This window comes from Culex quinquefasciatus, chromosome 3 (genome assembly GCF_015732765.1).
Source record: "Culex quinquefasciatus strain JHB chromosome 3, VPISU_Cqui_1.0_pri_paternal, whole genome shotgun sequence".
NCBI lineage: Eukaryota > Metazoa > Arthropoda > Insecta > Diptera > Culicidae > Culex > Culex quinquefasciatus.
The window spans coordinates 91055702-91077731 of NC_051863.1; the positions used below are offsets into that span (position 1 = coordinate 91055702).

A 22030-nucleotide genomic window follows, 5' to 3' on the forward strand; every position below is an offset into this window, starting at 1 on the left:
CCCTCGGATAAACCCTGGACTTCGCCGCACGACAACGCTACACCACCAGCAACAAACGACCAACAAACGACGACTACGGGAAGGACGATTTAAACCTGCGAAAATTTATTAAATGTGACTCTAGTTTTTTTAAATTTTAGTGCTTCAAATTATTAATATTAAATTTAGGTTATCAAATTATTGTATGCACGTCGATCTACACCGGAAGTAGCAATTTTAAAAGGAGCAATCCTTACGCTACCAGATATAATAAACAAACAAACAAACAAACATGGGAGGAATTTGGGAAGCAGGAGTCAAGAGCACCAAGACGATCCTGAAGAAGGTATGCAACACTGAGTTACTCACGATGACGGAATTTGCTACCCTGCTCTGCCAGATTGAGGCGCAACTCAATTCGCGGCCTCTGTACGCGCAGTCCGAGGACCCATCGGACCCCGAACCGCTAACGCCGGGACATTTTTTGATTGACCGTCCGCTGACGGCAATACCAGAGCCAACCTACGAGGAGATTCCTACAAATCGACTGTCCCGCTGGCAGTACGTCCAGATGCTGCGTGACAACTTTTGGAAGCGCTGGTCACGGGAGTATCTGGTGGAACTTCAAGCTCGGGGAAAATGGACCAGAAAGATGGTCAACGTGCGCAAGGGCATGGTTGTCATGATCAAGGAGGACAACTTGCCACCCCAATCGTGGAGACTCGGAGTGGTTACCGAAACTTACCCTGGTCCGGACAAGATGGTTTGAGTCGTCGACTTGCGAACACGTTCCGGAATATTGAAGCGGCCGATCCACAAGCTGGCACCGCTGCCAATTCTGGACAACGCCGAGACTACAGCCGCTTCCGGTGGGGAGGATGTTCGGGCCGAAAGCTGTCAGCCCGAAGAAATGTTTACAACTGAGCAGTGTCCAACCCCACGGCTACTGCGATCGACGACAAAGCTGGCAACCGCGCGCCGTTGACGACGGTGCGAGAACGAGGGAGAAGGAGAGAACGACGCAACGAACGCACCCGCGTGTGGAGAGTTTTTTGGCGCGCAACGAACGAGTTAGCGCAATCGTGGGAGAAGCTGAGACAAGTTCGCCGCAAGCAGCCGAAGTGATCGGACGGAAGTCGCCGCCGCGGATCGCGAGTTTTCTCGGAAGAAAATCTTTAGTTTTAAAATTAGTTGATAAATAGATGTAGTCAAGAGAAACTCGAGTGTTTTAATCGGTGTTGCTTGCGATAATCCAACCCTCCCAAGTGGTTCCCCAAGTCCGCCGGAATAGTGCAAAATACAGTCCACAAATTGAACTCGAATTCGGACAGTAAGTTTTAAAACGACGAAAAAAAATAAATTAGGACAGTTAAACGCAATAAACTTGACTTTTACCATAACCCAAAGCGACGATCTTTTGTGATTCTTTTTGCCAGGACAGTGCGATTTGCTGAATCGAACCAGGATTGTGAAAGGGTAGGTACAATTCTCCTTCCCCACGTCAAATGTGAGCAGTTGCAGATCTTTACATCTCTCTTTCATCTCCAAGAGTCTCAAGTTCTGGTTTTATTTAATGAACTAGTGGTGGTAATTGTCCCCTAGTTCGTTATTACAAGGTCTCAAAAATATTACCGAAGGAGGAAAAATGGTCACAGATCATCCCACAAACATCGCCTGTTTCAAAAAGCATCTCAAGCCGTCAAGCATCGATCGCAAACCACACCTGGCTTGGCCGCCGCGAGACAATCGTCAAATTACGAAAACAGCAAAAAAATCGATTTTTTTCACTAAAACTGCGATAACTTTAAAATTTCAGCAATGACCTATACTACCCATGTTCATATAAATGTCCCATATGCAAAAACAGCAAGCTGAGAAAAAGCATTTGAAGTTTGTCCCACACATAAGGCTACGTGTTAAGTTTTCACGAAAAAACTGGATTTCCTCCTGATTTCTAGAACAAAGTACTGGATGTTATAGGCTCTTTTGAAAGAGCACACGATTTTGAACCAAACTGCATCAATAACTCAAAAGTGATGAAAATGCATATGGGACATTTATGCGATCATGGGCAGTATCACTTGCGCCATCTACATTCGAGTTGTCGAAGTAGCATCGCGCGATTACGAATGATTTCTCAAAATGTCTTATGTAATAATTAACTAAAACATTTACAGCCCATGTTCACATAAATGCCCCATATGCAAAAACAGCGTGCTGAGATAAACGCATTTGAAGTTTGTCCCACACATAAGGCTACGTGTTATGTTTTCGCGAAAAAAACGGATTTCCTCCAGATTTATAGAACAAAGTATTGGATGTTATATGGGTCATTCCATCTGAAGCAGAACAGCATTTGAAAATTACCCTCTCCGATCCTGCTCAAATTTGGCAGGGCTGATGTTACTATCAAAACATGCAAGAATCCCGAATTTCATCCAAATCGGACCACCCCCTCCATTTTTGTACCCTCCCAAAAATCGACTTTTTGCCGATTTCTGAGCAAAACCCCTATCTTCAAACGGCGATAACTCAGGAACCACAAATCTTAGAGGGTCGGTCTTAGACTCAATTTTGAAGGAAATTGGACGTAGAATCCATTTCCGTGATGTTGATTAGTTTATTTTTTCTATCTGTATTGCGCAATTGAAAACCTTAAACGGCCGTATCTCAAAACACCCCAACTTATTTTTTTTATTTGACCTCACCATCGTGTTCCCCGGCCAATTTTACATAAGAATCACTTATCGACAGAAATGAATATGTTTCGTTCCAGAGATATCGAATTTTAAAGTTTAGTGTTTTCGAGATTACCTACATCAGCTTCATTCGCCGGTGAGGTCAAATAAAAAAAATAAGTTGGGGTGTTTTGAGATACGGCCGTCTAAAGTTTTCAATTGCGCAATACAGGTAGAATAAATAAATTAATCAACATTTTGATCACGGAAATGGATTCTACGTCCAATTTCCTTCAAAATTGAGTCTAAGACCGACCTTCTAAGATTTGTGGTTCCTGAGCAGGGTAGGTAAACCATCACCATCGCACTATCATTGATGCATATTTCGGTGCGTTCCTCGTCTCTTAAAATTTCTCTTCTCTTTCGCAGCCGAGTGATGGTCGGCTTGCTATCGCGAATATCGAAAGCCCAACGAACCGACGAGAAATACCGTATCGCTGGCTCCGATGGAACTATCGTTTCAACCGGAGAGACACGCACACGAAATTGCTGTATACATACACTGGAGCTCACGCACACAAATGAACTCATTTCTACAGGACTTACGGGCGAGAAAATTTCACGATTGCTCTTTCTCTTGCTTTTTGAGCGAGGGGACTGGCCGTGTGAGAGATTTTTTTCCGTCTTACACATCGGTTTGTTCGTTGCTCGCTATTTCATCGGCGTCGTTTTCGCTTCGCTCTCTTGATGCAGTTTTGGGAGAACGCCGAAAATTTAATGATTTGAGCGAGGGACGATATTTAAAAGCCCTCGCCATCGGCGAGGAAACGAGAAAATACCATCCCTGTTCCTGAGCTATCGCCGTTTGAAACTAGGAGGTTTGGTCAAAAATCGCCAAAAAGTCGATTTTTTTGGGAGGTACAAAAATGGAGGGGGTGGTCCGATTTGGATGAAATTCGGGCTTTTCGCGCGTGTTTTGATAGTATCAACAGCTCTGCCAAATTTGAGCAGGATCGGAGAGGGTACTTTTCAAATTTGCACTTTTTCGTGCACAGTTGAGATGGAATGACCCATGCTTTTCTTAAAGAGCACACGATTTTGAACCAAACTGCATCAATAACTCAAAAGCGATAAAAATGCATATGGGACATTTATGCGATCAGGGGCAGTTTAGCATTAGTATGGTGCTAGAAACAGTGTTTTGGATTTAAGTTTGTCTTTATGATTCTATGTAATTTATCATGGATACTGAAATTGCCGAAAATTTTATAGAAATGGTATTTTAAATATAAATTCATATGACCATTTCATAAAATGCCCATGAGTTAGCATCATCAGCTGGCTTTGTTTACGTTTTAAACCACGTGGCGCGAAGATTTTGACATAAGCGATCTCCACTGAAAATACGCCACCCTTTTTATTCAAATGCCCAAACACATTAATTATTAAACAAAGCCACATCTTAGATCTAATTGGTTTGTGTTTCAACATCAATCCAAATCAGATCACTATCAAATGCAAGTGTTTGGACGATTAACTTTTTAATATTTTTTGACACGTTATTGTCATTCGGGTGGCTCAAGCTCATGAATTTGTCCCACTGTCTTGAACTATTCAAAGTGATGAGGAAAAAACTTGAAATTGATCTTAAGACCTACACAAAACAAGCACTATTCAAAGTCAATGTGATTTTCCACTTGAATTTAATGTGTTTCACTGATTGATTTTAGCGCGACATTTATCGATGGCTAGAAGCGAGGCTAGAACGAGTAGCACAAAAAACTTTAGTGTCTTGCGAACCTTCGAGGTGAACGGACACTAGAGCTGCGGTATTTTTTACTACCTAAGCTCAGAGTTATTTCAAACAAAATTCACAGTCTTTTTAAAGACTATAGTTATTTTCCAAAATTCTAAACAATCTTTTCAAGACTAACCCCATCTGAAATTTTGTTGTATTTTACAAATGAAGCCATCTTTTCAAGAGAACTTTGCTTGCAAAATGCGTCAAAACAAAGGTAAACGCAAATCTGTTGAAGATTTGGTCGTTACGTCGGTGAAGCGTTTGAACCGACGACACGACAAGCCACTCGACTCCAAAAAGTGGGCACCAAATCAGCCTACCCCTCCGGTTCCTTTGGAATTGGAAACGTCAAACTGGATTTTCTTTGAAAATTGCTTCAGTTTGGCAGCTCTGTTGGAGCAGCTGGCTTTTGACAGCGAGAAATGTCAATTCTGACAAAATATTTTCAATGGCGAAAATCCGGCAAGGTCTGCAACACAATAATTATTTAAGTTTTGGTCGGCAAGTTTCGGAAGAAAGGGAACCCGGAGAAGGACCTGGTCGCTGGGATTCAGGAGGTGCCGCCCAGAGTATTTGGGTCTGACGAACCCACTCTTCGCGTCTTCCGGCACCGAAACCTACTGACCCACCTTTGATACTGCTCGGAGCAGCTGAATGGAAATGTCCATTCTCCGGAATCGTTTTTTTTTTCTTTAGCGATTTTGTCTGCCACGAATATTGCTTAGGCAGTAATGTTTCGTTATGATCTCACTTTTACGAGCAAGTTCCGGCCCAAGAGATCGCTTAGCCAACCGGACGCATAAGGATCTGGCAGATTGCTAATTAGTTCCGAGACAAGTTAATAAGTTCGAGGTCCCCTAGAATCTACTCTTCATAACAAGCAGCATGCGTAATCAAGATTCAATTTAAACTCGAGGATTCGCTGGTCTCCGACAAACTTGAATCGGCTGAAGAATTTTGGGGAGGGGTGGTGTGGGAAGATGGTATAACGAGCGCAACTAACTCTGCCAAGTTCAAGGGGCCTTTGAAGATGCCGTTTGCGGGGTGATGGGTAAACCGAAGATAAGGATGTACTGTACGAGGGGTGATGGACAAGACCGACGCCCAGCTGAAAGCGATCGACGTTAAGCTACGGGAATGATCAGTGCGTAAAATGAATAAATAAAACAACTTCAATGAAATAATTCTTGTGATACCATCCGTGACTCGAAGCTGGTCAACATTCTGCAGGAGTCGCTCGGTGGAAATGCACTTCGGTACGATCGGGAAAAGCGGAACTAGAAAGACGGCGCGCGGGTATGGTCGTCAACGAGGAGTAGTTTGACCTAGAAGATGTGATGAAGACCAGAAAACCGAACGAGACGATTTATTTGTCAAATCAGTAGTTGATTTGTCCGTGACGGCCACTCCCAGTGGCTTGACGGTGGCCGTGTCGATCAACGCCGGCGAATTGGCCGCGCCGGAACAGGAACGTGTGCGACTGTAACAGAAAATGGACAATGAGGACGAGCAGATCAAAGAGCAGCTAAAAGAGCAGATTACGAACGTGCCTCGACCAGCTTCGTAATTTTCTCCGGCATGCCCAAACTCTTCGTACTGACGTCCGCAAGTTGACGTTGTACAGCGTCAACAGGCGCGCCAACGAGTGCACCGTCCTGCCATGCTGCAAATCCCCCACCATAGTAATTGGCTGACCATTCCGTTCCGATTTCCTTCCTGATGGTGAAGATGTCCAGCAGGGCTTGCGTGGGATGTTCCCCGATACCGTCGCCGGCGTTGATCAGCGGCTTTCGGCAGATGTGGGCCGCCTTCGAGACCGCTCCCGATTCCGGATATCGCAGCACTACCACGTCCGAGCAGTCAGCCATCACGAGGATGCTGTCCTCGAGAGTCTCGCATTCGTGACGGGGAAGCTCGTTTCGTCCATGTAGATAACGCGACCTCCGAGACGTTGCATGGCCAACGCGAAGCTGCAGCTATTCCGCGTGCTGTCCTCGTAGAAAATGAACGCCATTACCTTCCCGCGCAGCAAGTTGTCCAACAGAAGATCTTTCGTTGTACGATCTCGCATCGTTTGCGCCACGTTGAAAATCTCGAACATCGAAACGCTGAGCATGAGCTTGCCGGCCAGGGTTCGTTCCTTCGGAGTGAGGCTAGATTCGAAGAAGTGGAGAAGTTGGGTGGTTGTTGGCCGTCGTTTTCCCAGAAAAAGTGACGAGTCGTGTCCAGCAGGATCTTCCTCAGCGTCAGCATGTCCAGCCCGTCCAACGATCCGTTGTTCTTCTCGACAAACGGGACCACCGTCGGTTTCTTAAGGTACCATTCACGCACGTTTTGGCCGTAGCCCGGATTAGGGAGAACGACCCCGTCCACCAACGAGCTTTATGCCAGCGTACGGCGACCAGCGAGCTGAAAACTCCGGGATGGTGAAATCAACCTCGACCTCGACGTAGGTGTTGGGTTGTTCCGGGAGGCCGAAGATCCGCTTGGGGTTTTTGTAGAACTTGGCGATGAGGTCTTCCAGCGAGAGGCAACCCTCGTTGACATTTGGAAAGGATACAGAATTATTTTAAATGCTTATGCTAATGGTACGTTCGTTTGATGGCTAGTTCCAAACTGAGTGCCGCACTCAGAACTGTTAAAGTGTTTCTTTGAAGAAACTCGCGCTAGTTCCGCACGAGTTTCGCCGCCATCTTAGAACTGAAACTCTAGTGCCGCACTCGATACTTTTTTCAGTTTCATGCGAGTTCCACGCACACTGACAAATGACGTTCGATTGAACCAAAACTGGCACCGACGAGTGCGGCACTCAGTGCCGCACCGGCTCTTCAAACGAACGTACCATAAGCAACAACTCAATTGTACTATCCTTAAAGCGGTATACGCACTTCGGAAGGAACCGGTCAAGAAAAAAATCAAATGAACAGCAGCAGCAGCGCAAGCAAGTCAGAGAGGGTGAAGAAAAGCCCCAAGAAATCGCTCCCTCTCCTTTGTTCTGCTGTTCGTAAAGCTGTTTCTTGACCCCTTTCCTTCCGATCTGCATACTAGCCTTAAGTCCCAACCAGCCCTCTGGTACCACTGTAAATGTCTAGAACGTTTGACAGTCACCAAACCTCGAAGAGCCCACGCATTAGTATGTGTGAAGAGCCCACCGAAAACAATGTATTGGATAGAGTATGTGCATTAGTAAGTGTGAAGAACCCACCTTCAACAAAGCTTTGGATGAAGAAATATTGGTGTCTTCTAATTGTTTACATCAAAATAGGGAAATGGCGAACGCGAAAAAAGTTAACCAAAAATAATATTGTTGTGTGAAAAATATTACAAAATTCGGTTTAAGTGGTTACGCAAGTGGTCCGGTTTATCTTGGGTATGTTTCCGGATGTATATCGTGTGTGTATGAGGCCGGAATCGAAGGAGCTCTTGAATCGGCTGGTGGGATGAGCAACCGGAGAAGCAGAAGAAATTTTACCTCTTCAGAAGACTGGTACCGGAACCGGTTCTCGTTGTTTCGGAGCAAGAACCCGTCAGGAAGCTGCGTGGAGTAAGTAAAGAACCTTCCACAAAAGCAAAGAAGGATCAACAAATTTTAAGGAAAAATCCGAATCGACCGGGAAAATCTGGGACCGAGGATCGAGAATTTCTTGGAATCCACGCGGAAGGAACATTCTTAAAAGAGACCTGGACATGCGGCAAGTGTAACAAAAACATAATTTGAGAAACGTCTGTGCACTTTGTTCATTATTCAAAATCTGACAATAGACACCTTCGTTTGCTTCTTTGTTTTCTTGATGTTCGTCATCGAATATTTTGGTTTCATAAACATGGCGGCAGTGACAGAGGGCTGTTCCCAACCTAATACCCACATAGTGATAGTGAAAAGTCACAGAAGCAGCGGTGTCTGGTGCAATTGTGAAGTTCACGAAGACAGCTAATCGGTCAACGCTTAAGCCCTGGGACTGCGGCAAAGCGAGTTCTCGTAGCATGAAGTGGTGTCCATAGTGCTTATATAAAATAATGTATACCCAAATTTTGACAAATGCACTAGGATCAAATCATGCCCATTGAGTTTACAAGGCCCAGGGGAGTTGAAATGAACCTATAGGTTATCAACAAAAATATACCAGCGTGATCAAGACGGAATTTATAATATTACTCATACTTACTTTGCAAAACCAATAAAATCTTCATGATTAGTGTTCATGTATGCAAGTTCGTAGTCGATCATAAGCAAAAGTTGCTCTTTTGCACGCTGCTCGCATTGTCGTATGTGTGTTGCAATTATACGTTCGGTTTCGTCTCTAAGGCGGGGATATCTAGCCATCTGTGATGAATAAAAAACATACATGTAAATCAGCAAAAATTTCAGAGGTTGGTATGAGCACACTGACAGAAAGGCACATAGCAATGTCACATGTTTTGCACATGAATCTACCCCATACGACTTAGCATGTGAATGTCATGTGTAAATCCCTTGGAAAAAATCCATCGCGTGCCGGCAAATCTAAATGCAAAACACGTGAATTTGACGTGAATGCTCACATGGCTTCTATCGGATGGGGAAGTAAAACGTCGGTCCATTAGCGTAAAAGAGGTTTTGAGTGACTCACCACACATAACCTTCGGACGCCTAGAAATGAGTAGAAACTTGCAACAGAGCCCACAAAAGACCCGGGTGTCGTTAAAGTGGATTGCTTTGCTTTTTTTTTGCTCACATGGCTTTTGAATGGTGTGCACATGAATTTCAAATGATGTTGTAGTATACATGCAATGGCTTTCCAGTGATTTTCATGTAAGCTGAATATTGCATATAATTTTAGATTTATATTAAAATAAATTTTACTGCGATTATAAGTTATATTCAACATGTTTTGTTTATTGATACATGAAATAAATAATAATTACAAATTCTCAGATTGTTATCCGAGCATTCGTTGGTGAAGGTTGTCTGAATCAACATGACTCGTCGCGTCCCGGCGCAAAACGCCGGCAATATTGCCCTACCTGCGGCTCAAGCAGGCAAAAAAGTGGGAATTTCCAAAAGGAAGGTTGAGGCCTCAACTGATGGCCAAAAACCGGGAATTTCCAAAAGGAAGGTGCTTTTGGAAGTGACATCGAACAGCAAAAAGACGAAAAAGAGCGACGGTACTGTACCGATGGATGAGGAGGAGGAGAACTCTTCGTCGCACGAGGAGCAGCTATTGAAGAACAACAAGTTTGCTGGACTGCCTGACGAGGACCAGGTAGCGGAAGCAAAGGAGAATGAAGTGAAACAGCGAAAGGAGAAACTGCCTCCTTTTTATGTGCGGCAATCAGCAGCAACGATCGACTTTCGTGCGGGGCTGGTTGAACTCATCAAGTCTGGGAAAGTCCTAGGCAACATTCGTCTGTGTCAGGACGGATTTAAGGTGCTGGTGCAATCCAGGCAGCACTATCAACTGGTCAAGGATTACTTGACCGAAAACGAGGCGGAGTACTTTACCCATGATGTCGTCATGGATAAGCCGTTCAAAATCGTCGTCAGAGGTCTGTACGACATGCCAGTGGAGGAATTAGCTGCCGAGCTAAAAGTTTTGAAACTGGATGTGTTGGCCGTGCACAAAATGAGCCGACGCAACAAAGACATCAAGTACCGTGACCAGCTCTACCTGCTGCATTTGGCTAAGGGATCGACGACGCTTCCTGAGCTGAAGGCAATTCGAGCGGTTTTCAACATTATCGTGTCGTGGGAGCGATACCGACCAGTGCATCGTGACGTCACACAATGCTTCAACTGCCTGGGCTTCGGGCACGGAGGTAAGAACTGCCACCTGAAGCGTCGTTGCGCCAAATGTGGTACCGATGCGCACATCACATCCCAGTGCATCCAAGATTCGCTGGTGAAGTGCCTCAACTGCAACGGTGAGCACTCGTCAACCGACCGAAAGTGCCCCAAGAGAGCTGAGTTCGTGAAAATTCGGCAGCAAGCATCGACGAAGAATCAGCCTCAGCGTCGTAGAACTCCTCCAGCCCTGGTGGAGCAAAATTTCCCACCTCTTCAACCGCGACGCCAGGTCCCGAACTTGGCACCGTTGCCGTTGGATCCCAGGAAGAGAGCTGAGATGAATCATCCACGGCCGGGTTCCAGCCAGGAGCCGAGACCGCCACCACCGGGCTTCAGCCAGGAGCCAAGACCAACCCAAGAACCAGCAGTTGAGGAAAATGGTAATGATCTTTACACCTCAACCGAACTCCTCAATATTTTCAAACAGATGTCCGCTGCACTGCGTGGATGCAAAACCAAGACCCAGCAGATTGAAGTGCTGACCTCGTTCGTCATCCAGTATGGATCGTAGGTCCCTCAAGCTGCTGAATTGGAACGCTTGCTCCATTAGGAGGAAGAATTTAGAGCTGGTGGATTTTCTTCGCGAGAAGGAGATCGACGTAGCTGCCATCACGGAAACTCATCTGAAGCCCGGTGAAAAAGTTTATCTGCAAAACTACAAGATCGCGACGCAGCTCGATAGGACCACCTCTGGAGGAGGAGGTGTGCTTGTCGCTGTTCATCGTGATCTCAAGCCACGCCGGCTGCCACACTTCAAGCTGGACATCATCGAGGCCGTTGGGGTGGAAATTCCCACTTCGGTTGGCCCAGTACTCTTCATTGCTGCATACTGCCCACGTCAGGTGAATGCCAGAGATGGTTCAGCAGCAAAACTGAAGAGCGATATCCAGAAGCTGACACGGCGGAGCGCAAAGTACATCATCGCTGGTGACCTCAACGCGAAGCATGAAGTTTGGGGCAACAGCAGGAGGAATCGGAACGGAGTGATTCTGCACAACGATCTGCAAAACGGATACTACAACGTTGTGAGTCCGGATCGTCCAACGAGGGTGGCTCGGTCTGGGAATCACTCAATCATCGACTTCTTCATTACCAATATGGCTGAGAACGTGGCTCATCCTGAGGTGTTTGAAGAGTTGAGTTCTGATCACTATCCGGTGGTTGTGGAGGTTGGAGCTTCCGTTACTCCGCAGCGGCAACCAACCCGGAAAGATTACCACAACGTTGACTGGCAGCAGTTTCAGCAAGTGGTAGACAGCAACATCGACTATGATCAACACCCGGAAACTTCTGCTGATATTGATCGTTCGCTGGAGGTGATCCAGCAGGCTATCAACCAAGCAGAGGCTGCCAACGTTCGGGAGGTTCCTGTTAATTTTAAGGTAACTGATATTGACGTAGATACTAAACACTTGATTAGACTTAGGAATGTTTATAGGAGACAATATCAACGGACTGGGGACTATGACAAAAGATTTCAGTGAACAATTTGAACAAAATCATACAAGACCGACTTGACAATATCAGAAATCAAGAATTTTCAAAACATGTAAGCCAGCTTGGGAATTATTCAAAACCATTTTGGAAACTTTCAAAAGTTCTTAAAAACAAACCAAAGCCTATTCCTCCTCTTATTGTTGAGGATTCTCCTTTGATTACATCCGAGGAAAAGGCAAATGCACTTGGGCTTCATTTTGTTAGTTCACATAATCTTGGCGCTTCCATGACCAGCCGTAAAGAAACATCAGTTGCCAATAGTATTTCAACAATCAATGACTCTACCTTTGAATTTCCTGCAGATTCCCATGTTTCTGGTGAGGAAGTCAAAGTTGCAGTTAAACAAATGAAAAATATGAAAGCTCCTGGCTTTGATAACATTTTCAATCTGGTGTTGAAAAAACAGAGTGATCAGTTCTTTCAACATCTAGCCAATATTTTCAATAAATGTTTGCAACTTGGTTACTTCCCCACCAATTGGAAGCTGGGCAAAGTCATACCAATTTTGAAGCCTCAAAAAGATCCAACATCGCCAACAAGTTATCGTCCCATTAGTCTTTTGAGTAGTCTGTCCAAACTCTTTGAGAAGGTCATCTATTCAAGGCTTTTGGATTTTACCAACGATAATAATATAATTTTGAATGAGCAGTTTGGCTTCCGAAAGGGCATAATACTGCTCATCAGCTTACGAGAGTAACTAAAATCATCAAGCAGAACAAGCTTGAGTCTAAATCAACTGCTATGGCTTTGTTGGATGTTGAGAAGGCTTTTGACAATGTTTGGCATGATGGTTTGATACATAAACTGTATTTATACGGTTTTCCAATGTATCTTATCAAAATTATCCAGCACTATCTTTCGGAGAGATCGTTCAGGGTTTTTCTGAATGGGATTGCTTCTGGATTATTCAACATTGATGCTGGGGTTCCCCAAGGAAGTATTCTTGGCCCACTTCTGTACAATATTTTTACATCTGATTTGCCTACTCTTCCTGGTAATGGTGTGTTGTCACTTTTTGCTGATGACACTGCCGTTATTTATAAGGGTAAAATAACCAGATATTTAGTTGGCCGTCTTCAGAAGGGTCTTGACGTTCTTTCCGAATACTTTGGCGACTGGAAAATTCGCATAAATGCAGCCAAAACTCAAACCATCATTTTTCCACTTTCCAAATCGGCCAGATTTGCCCCAAAGGATGATGTTTTGATAAAAATGAATGATGTTTCGATACCCTGGTCAAAGGAAGTTGTCTATTTAGGTCTCATACTTGACTCGAAACTATTGTTTCGGCAGCATGTAGATAAAATATTGAACAAGTGCAGCATTCTCATCAGGTGTTTGTATCCTTTAATTAACAGAAAATCAAAGCTATCTTTGAAAAATAAGCTAGCAGTTTACAAACAAATAATTTACCCCGTTATTGAGTATGCAGTACCTGTTTGGGAGTGTTGCGCTAGAACTCATAAATTGAAGCTCCAGCGTGTCCAAAACAAGGTACTCAAAATGGTTTTGAATGTTCCTGGCTGGACAAGATCAAGTGAGGTTCATGAATTAGCAGAAGTAAAAATGTTGGATCAGAAGATTCAAGAAAAATGTTTGAAATTCAGGGAAAAATGTGCTATATCTGAATACCCCTTGATTCAAGGATTGGTTTAGTTTATGGTAAGATTAAGTTAGTTTTAGGTTAGGTTATGTTTTCTTAATTTTTTTTTCCTCATTGTACCTAGTGTTACAAAAATGATAAATCATATACTTTTAAAGTTAAGAAAATGAACAGTGTTTAAATCACGAAAAGCAAACTAAAGCTGAAGAGCCACAGCTGACCACTTATTATGTAAACCAAATGTAATTATTATAAGAAAGATTCAATAAAGTATATTTAATTCAAAAAAAAAAATACAAATTCTTCGAATCAAAACAACCAGACCATCGATCTTTGTTTGCACTTCACTTATTACTTTCCCTAAACAAAACACGATCGGCGTCGACGGCACAGTTTACTGGTAGCAGATTCCGGCAACGCTTGTGGTGGTATCGCTGCACCAGCAGGAACCGTTACTTGAAGCCGTGAAACTGCTAGACGGCGGTTCTCAGAGGCCTCCACCGACTCGACCTTGATGATCTGGATTCAGTGCCCTTGGGCACGGTGACAAGAAGCCATGTCGCCCAGCACCGCATCACGAAACTGCCGACGGTTGTTGTGAGTTTCGGAACGCGAATCAAACCGCAGCCAGATTTCGAAGTTAACGGATCAATCGGCCAATACAGCGTCAGTTATTTGAGAAAAAATCAGGAGCCAACTTTTAGCCGCAGTTTTAATTCCTGAAATTTCATTGCCGAATGTTAGCATTTATGTAATTTGTCAATTTTCACTGTTTACATACTTACCAACACAGTGGCAGTGCGTGGCCGAATGGTTACGCTGTCCGCTTTGTAAGCGGATGATTCTAGGTTCTATTCTCATCTGCTCCAACCTTCCATAGGGACGTGGCGTTACATCGTGCTGCCACCTGGTTTTTATAAGCGCAAGAGTGTAAAAGTGCTGAGTCATCGTCTAAAAATAGACGGCATCCTATCTCGCCCAGCAAAATGAAGTCGATAAAGTAGTCGGTTTCGATGAGCAAAAGTGGAAAATGTGGTCTAAAAATAGCGACGCCATCCCCCTATCGGATGAGGAAGTAAAATGTCGGTCCCGGCCTTGGTTAATAGGCCGTTAAGTCATTCCAGGTGTAGGAGTCGTCTCCATGCCATAAATACAAACAACACACCAAACCTTCGGACTCCTAGGTTCGAGCAGAAACTTGCAATAGAGACCACAAAAGACCCGGGGGTCGTTAATGTGGATGGTTTGATTTTTTTAATACTTACCAACAAGTTCTAGTATGATTTGATTTATGTTTTATACACAAAAAAAAATAATTCTTTTGTCAAAGAATTAATTCAATATAAGAATACGCAAATTGTACCGCCTTCGTCCGTCGCCATCTTACGAATAAATAATTTTTCATCAAACACCTTCAAGAACCAATACATTTCAATCTCACGTGATTTTCACTATGAAATCAAGGAAAGGTCGAATGGGGCAAATCCAAGTGAAATTCTATTGAATCCAAAGTGAACACCAAGCGAAAAAAGAATGAAAAAAATCTCGCTTGCGATCAGCTGATTTCAAATGATTATCAGATAAATGTCACATGACAATCACATCTAAATCAAGAGAAAAGCATGGCAAATTATCGTGTTGATTTTTGGAGCAGCTCACGTGAAAAAGCACATGAATTTGCTATGTGGGATTTTTTCAGTGCACACATTTTAACCTTTTTTCAGGGCATTAAAATATACACCTTCATATATTAACAAAAAAAATAAGACGTTTGGTTGAATCATTGCTGAGATAAAGCTATTTGAAGATTACTCAGCAATGATACAACCAAACGTCTTATTTTTTCCCATGACCATGACCATGAAGAGTATCGGGGCCGCAATTAACAAAACGGATTCAGCCCGAGCATGGGTAAATAACAAGGGAAATGTGTAATGATACCTTTCTCTGGTATCAATACCAAATTCTGGTATTCCTGGACCCTTTAAAATTTGTCTTAAGGATTATGCAAGAGCAAAATTTGGTATTATACCAATTTAAGGTATTGTTGTGATATTGCAAACTTGCAGAATTTATCAATGGTCGGACACCACTTTTTGTTATTATTGTGGTATTAAAGTGTTTTTCCAATGGAGCATTTCCATTCGAGCAGTTTTTGCTTTTTTCTACAATGTATTTCCTATGGAGCGAACTGTCAAAAACTGCTCGACTGTGGGTACTCCATTCCTCTGAATCTATGGGAAAATTTTGACCAATTGTGACAAAATAATTATTTTTGCGCTAAAATGATGTCATAAAGGAAATGCTTTCATTGAAAACCGAAAATTTCAAACCTGATTTTAAACATTTTTGATATACCTCCTCAAGCAATGACTTGAATTTGTAAAAAAAAATCTATTTTCATTTTGGTTTTATTTTGTTATTAAAGTGTTTTAACAAATTCTTCCGTAATTATGGGAAAATTTTGACCAATTTTGACAAAATAATTAATTTTGCGCTAAAATGATGTTTCAAAGCGAATGCCTTCATTGAAAACCGAAAATTTCAAACTTGATTTTGAACATTTTTTATATACCCCTCAAGAAATGACTTGAAATTGTAAAAAAAATATCTGTTTTCATTTTGGTATTATTTTGGTATTGAAGTGTTTTATCAAATTACTCTGAAATTATGAGAAAATTTTGACCAATTTTGACAAAATAATTAATTTTGCGCTAAAATGATGTTTCAAAGCGAATGTTTTTATTGAAAACGGAAAATTTCAAACATGATTTTAAACATTTTTGAAAATTGTGTAGGTCAGGATACCATATTTTGGTATTAAAGTGTTTTTTTTTTCAAATTCCTCTGAAACTATGGGAAAATTTTACCGATTTTGACAACATAATTAATTTTGCGCTAAAATGACTTGAATCGTTGAAAGTCGGGACAACCATTTACTTTGAAACACTAGTCAATCAAGAGATTATTGAATTTTGGTGAATTTCAATCTTATTTGATTTTAATAACACTTATTTTTCAATCTTGTTATTTTTCAAAAGCTTCAAGAACTTTAAGCACAAGTCGTTCATCAATGACAAATGTATTACACTAGATTTTGACAACTGAAAGATCAAGACTTCAAAGAAAGCGCAGTCGGGCAACAAAACTTGCTTCCGTTGCTGGGCCGTTTGCTGATCGACGGCTTGCAGGTGCTATACAAGAAGCAACAAAACATTGCTTTCGGGACGCGCGATAATATCGACACGGTGCATAATTCCGAGCAGCATATATCCACGTGTCATCTCGATAAATGTAACGCCGGCAACCGAAAACGATGATTCAGCGTTCCGATTGGACTTGTCGTTTGCCATAAACCAAGAGGAAATTACCCGAATCAGGACAATCGTAAGCTGACTGGAAAGCATTACTAGAGAAAGAAACGAACATCATGCTAGCAGTTAACGCTTTCTATAGCATTATATACGACATCCTCGATGAAAGCGTTCCAATACGAAGAAGACGCACAATAGCCTTGTGTTGTGGCCTGAACCACAACACGCCCTTTTTCCATATTTACAATCTCTGTTTGGCGACATAAGACAATAAAACTTATGTAAGTCAACAGGTAAATGCAAGGATCAGGCAAAAACCGAACACGAGAGTCGATTCACCAGACAATTTTACATAAAAGCAGGGCTGCGGAGTCGGGTCATATTTCAAGAGGTAGTAATCCCCAGTTTTTTTAAAGCCGATTTTCGATCGAGTTTCAATCAATTTACGAAACATCAAATTCAAAAATGCTTCAAAGTGATCATATATACCTCCTTTAAATGCTCTATACAAAAAAGCAATGAAAATTACATTTGTTTCAGAAAAAAGGTGCAGGTGGTTATGTTCTACATGACCAATATGACAAAGAACTTTGTACAAAACTCTTAAAAGTAAATCCATTTTTATTTATATTATTTAAATCTTTGCCAATTTATTTAATCATAAATAATTAATTCTAATTTAATGTTTTCAATAATTGGCACATCTGTGGAAATAAATTGCCAAAAAACGAAAATATTGCCAAAACAAGTATGGTTTGGAAAACTCCGGGTGTGGCCAATCCTGTCAAAATGGCCATTTTCATTACCAGTATCAAAAACCCTGAATTTTGATACCCATATTGCCCCAATTTGTATGGTTCCGTAAATGTCCTCCCGGTAGAACCTTTCCCAGGGCACTGGCCATTCCGGGTGTGGCCGATCCTGCCAAAAGGTCCATTTTCATTACCAGTATCAAAAACCATGAATTTTGATACCCATATTGCCCCAATTTGTATGGTTCCGTAAATGTCCTCCCGGGAGAACCATTCCCAAGGCCCTGGCCACTCCAGGGGTGGCCAATCCTGTCAAAATGGCCATTTTCATTACCAGTATCACCCATATTGCCCCAATTTGTATGGTTCCGTAAATGTCCTCCCGGGAGAACCTTCCCTCAGGGCATTGGCCACTCCAGGTGTGGCCAATCCTGTCAAAATGGCCATTTTCATTACCAGTATCAAAAACCATGAATTTTGATACCCATATTGCCCCAATTTGTATGGTTCCATAAATGTCCTCCCAGGAGAAACTTAACCAGGGCACTGGCCAATCCTGTCGAAATGTCCATTTTCATTACCAGTATCAAAAACCATGAATTTTGATACCAATATTGCCCCAATTTGTATGGATTCGTAAATGTCCTCCCGGGAGAACCTTCCCTCAGGGCAATAGCCACTCCAGGTGTGGCCAATCCTGTCTGTTTGCGCACATACTAGCGTCAGATTCCCGGTGCCGTGCAAAATCGGATCTTTCTAAATCAATCAGAACTCGCGGGTTGTACAAAAAACATTTGTTCTCTAATCGTCAGGTTTTATTCGCGGTCAGTAAATTGGACGGACTAAAAGTGGACTGTAAACACTTAATCTTAGCTAAACTGCGTCTGAAATGGTCTGAACTAGTCAGTAGTACGGTTCGCAGAGCAATGACCAACCGCTAGTCGGTTCCTGCTGGCCAAAGCTACTTAATTTGAACCTCAGAACTCCAGGTACTCACTGGATGTTCTGTTTTGTTATTGTATGTGTTATGCTGTCTGTTCTTGTGCTGTTGTACTAGAGCATAATCTGCACTGGCTCACAAAATTTGTTCTGACCTTAACTGGGCGCGATCACTGTCAAAATGGCAATTTTCATTACCAGTATCAAAAACCATGAATTTTGATACCCATATTGCCCCAATTTGTATGGTTCCATAAATGTCCTCCCAGGAGAAACTTTCCCAGGGCACTGGCCAATCCTGTCAAAATGGCCATTTTCATTACCAGTATCAAAAACCATGAATTTTGATACCCATATTGCCCCAATTTGTATGGATTCGTAAATGTCCTCCCGGGAGAACCTTCCCTCAGGACAATAGCCACTCCAGGTGTGGCCAATCCTGTCAAAATGGCCATTTTCATTACCAGTATCAAAAACCATGAATTTTGATACCCATATTGCCCCAATTTGTATGGTTCCGTAAATGTCCTCCTGGAAGAACCATCCCTCAGGGCAATGGCCACTCCGGGTGTGGCCAATCCTGTCAAAATGGCCATTTTCTTTACCATTATCAAAAACCATGAATGTTGATACCCATATTGCCCCAAGTCATATGGTTCGATAAATGTCCTCCCGGTAGAACCTTCCTCAGGGCACTGCACTATGGTACATTGGGTGGCCAAGTTTCAAAAAAGTGACCTTCTCCAAATATTTTTTGGTATTTTTTTCTCGAAAGTAAACATTCTAACTAAGAAAAATCCAAATTTTCAAAGCTCTAAGTTTGTTCATTACGGAGATACGCAAGCTGAAAGTCAAAAAATGGAGTAAAAATCTAGCGTTTTTCGTAAAAAAGGCTGATTGTTTAATTTTAACATAGCTCAGCCATTTTAAATATTTTATTAGGACAATTATACATCGTTGGAAAGAAAATGAGATAAGCTGTGATGTGTTATGCTGTCTGTTCTTGTGCTGTTGTACTAGAGCATAATCTGCACTGGCTCACAAAATTTGTTCTGACCTTAACTGGGCGCGATCACTGTCAAAATGGCAATTTTCATTACCAGTATCAAAAACCATGAATTTTGATACCCATATTGCCCCAATTTGTATGGTTCCATAAATGTCCTCCCAGGAGAAACTTTCCCAGGGCACTGGCCAATCCTGTCAAAATGGCCATTTTCATTACCAGTATCAAAAACCATGAATTTTGATACCCATATTGCCCCAATTTGTATGGATTCGTAAATGTCCTCCCGGGAGAACCTTCCCTCAGGACAATAGCCACTCCAGGTGTGGCCAATCCTGTCAAAATGGCCATTTTCATTACCAGTATCAAAAACCATGAATTTTGATACCCATATTGCCCCAATTTGTATGGTTCCGTAAATGTCCTCCTGGAAGAACCATCCCTCAGGGCAATGGCCACTCCGGGTGTGGCCAATCCTGTCAAAATGGCCATTTTCTTTACCATTATCAAAAACCATGAATGTTGATACCCATATTGCCCCAAGTCATATGGTTCGATAAATGTCCTCCCGGTAGAACCTTCCTCAGGGCACTGCACTATGGTACATTGGGTGGCCAAGTTTCAAAAAGTGACCTTCTCCAAATATTTTTGGTATTTTTTCTCGAAAGTAAACATTCTAACTAAGAAAAATCCAAATTTTCAAAGCTCTAAGTTTGTTCATTACGGAGATACGCAAGCTGAAAGTCAAAAAATGGAGTAAAAATCTAGCGTTTTTCGTAAAAAAGGCTGATTGTTTAATTTTAACATAGCTCAGCCATTTTAAATATTTTATTAGGACAATTATACATCGTTGGAAAGGTAATGAGATAAGCTTTTAAACTATTAATAGATAAAATGTTGTTTCCAAACCAAAAACTGAAGTTTTCATCGAATAACTGGAGCATTTTTTTGACAAAACTTATTTTTTTGTGTTTGTTAATCGAGTACTTTTTTGCTAACCGATGCTAAACATGAAACTAAGATCACTTGAAAGATTGGATCATAATCTAACATTGCTGAAATTTCCAGCCTGCGATTTTTTGCGTTTTCGGAGATATGCCATTTTGAACATTTACGTTTTATCAAAATTTGCTGCAATCTACATATGCGCCGTTTATTTCACTTGCTTTGCTACCTACTTCGTGGGCATCGTCGCTTCAAAAATCAATACCTGGTTTCAAGAAGTTCAAAATGACTTTATTGGAATTTTCTGTTGCCTACATTTAAAATTGAGTACCTTAGTCAAAATAAGGTATTCGTACCGAAGTTTCTCAAGCGAAACTGGAGAATCTCAGTTTGAAAAGTATTCTGAAAATATTGACTTAGCATGATGAATTTCTGCGATGAAACTGATGAAACTGATCCACATTTAAGTTCTATGTTGGTTAGTACAAAACATCATAAAAGTACCTTTAACATATCCTGAATATGTCAGAAACTCTATAATCAAATGATTTTTCATGTACCAGAACATTAGGATTAGTAATAATATGTTTTGTATTGTATCGTTTTACTTCATAATTAATATTTTGAATAAAATTTTTTGTTATTTGATTTAACAATTAAAATTTTCGGAATTTATGCCCGTAAGGGTGGGGGAGGGGGTCTCAAGTTATATGGCATGGACTCACAAAAGAAACACATAGCAGTAAATAATAAATATTTGACTTAAAATGAATTTATTACGCTTAACAAAATTTTGTTGGAGGGTGGAGGAGGGGATGGGGGTGATAGAAAGAGGAGGGAGGGGTTGTGTCCTTAAAGTGGGGATGTATTAGCTTATCCATAATTTAATAATATAAACTTGCAATACAATATATACGCAACTCTGTTGCACTTGCAAATGTATGAAAATACTATTTATTATAAACAATCAACTATTGAAAAACATGAAAACTCATAAAAATCGTCGTATATCATTTCAATACCATACAAATACCCAAATTTGTATGAAAAAACATTTAAAAAGCAAAAAAATAATTTGGCCGCATGTTTGTATGGAGATGGCCCATAGTGCACTGGCCACTCCGGGTGTGGCCGATCCTGTCAAAATTGCCATTTTCATTACCAGTATCAAAAACCATGCATTTTGATACCCATATTAATTTGTATGGTTCCGTAAATGTCCTCCCGGGAGAACCTTCCCTCAGGGTCATGGCCACTCCGGGTGTGGCCAATATCCTAAAAGTTTGGTCCCAACCCCATTGCCCCAAATCATTCTGGTTTTCGGGTGACCGTCCTAACAATCTTCATTAGAACAGAATTCCTCCCAAGTTGGTGCACAACCTTTGTTTTTCAATGTGTGCATGTGTGTGTGTGTATGTGACCATTAAATTTACCACCGTGGATCCGTCTTTGATGAAACCTCAGTAGGCACTGAAATTTTCTGAGGCTATCTGTTAGCTTATATAGTTCGCATGAAATGTGGCAACAGTGGTGCAACATTCCGCGTGACAGTTCCAAGAAAGCAGGAGACGAGGCAAAATTTGCGCCATGTTGCCGCATTTCATGCGAACTATATAAGCTAACAAATAGCCTCAGAAAATTTCAGTGCCTACTGAGGTTTCATCAAAGACGGATCCACGGTGGTAATTTAAT

The 22030-nt window shown here is 41.8% G+C and overlaps 1 protein-coding gene across 6 annotated transcripts in view; it reads right to left on the reverse strand.

Moving 5' to 3' along the window:
- Positions 1-22030, reverse strand: part of LOC6051347 (dynamin) — a 515697-nt gene that overhangs the window by 355746 nt on the left and 137921 nt on the right. For all 6 annotated transcript variants that reach the window (XM_038263306.1, XM_038263308.1, XM_038263307.1 and 3 more), the window contains one exon: positions 8625-8782. In XM_038263306.1, the coding sequence (XP_038119234.1) occupies positions 8625-8782 (158 nt within the window). The remainder of the gene's footprint in view (positions 1-8624; positions 8783-22030) is intronic.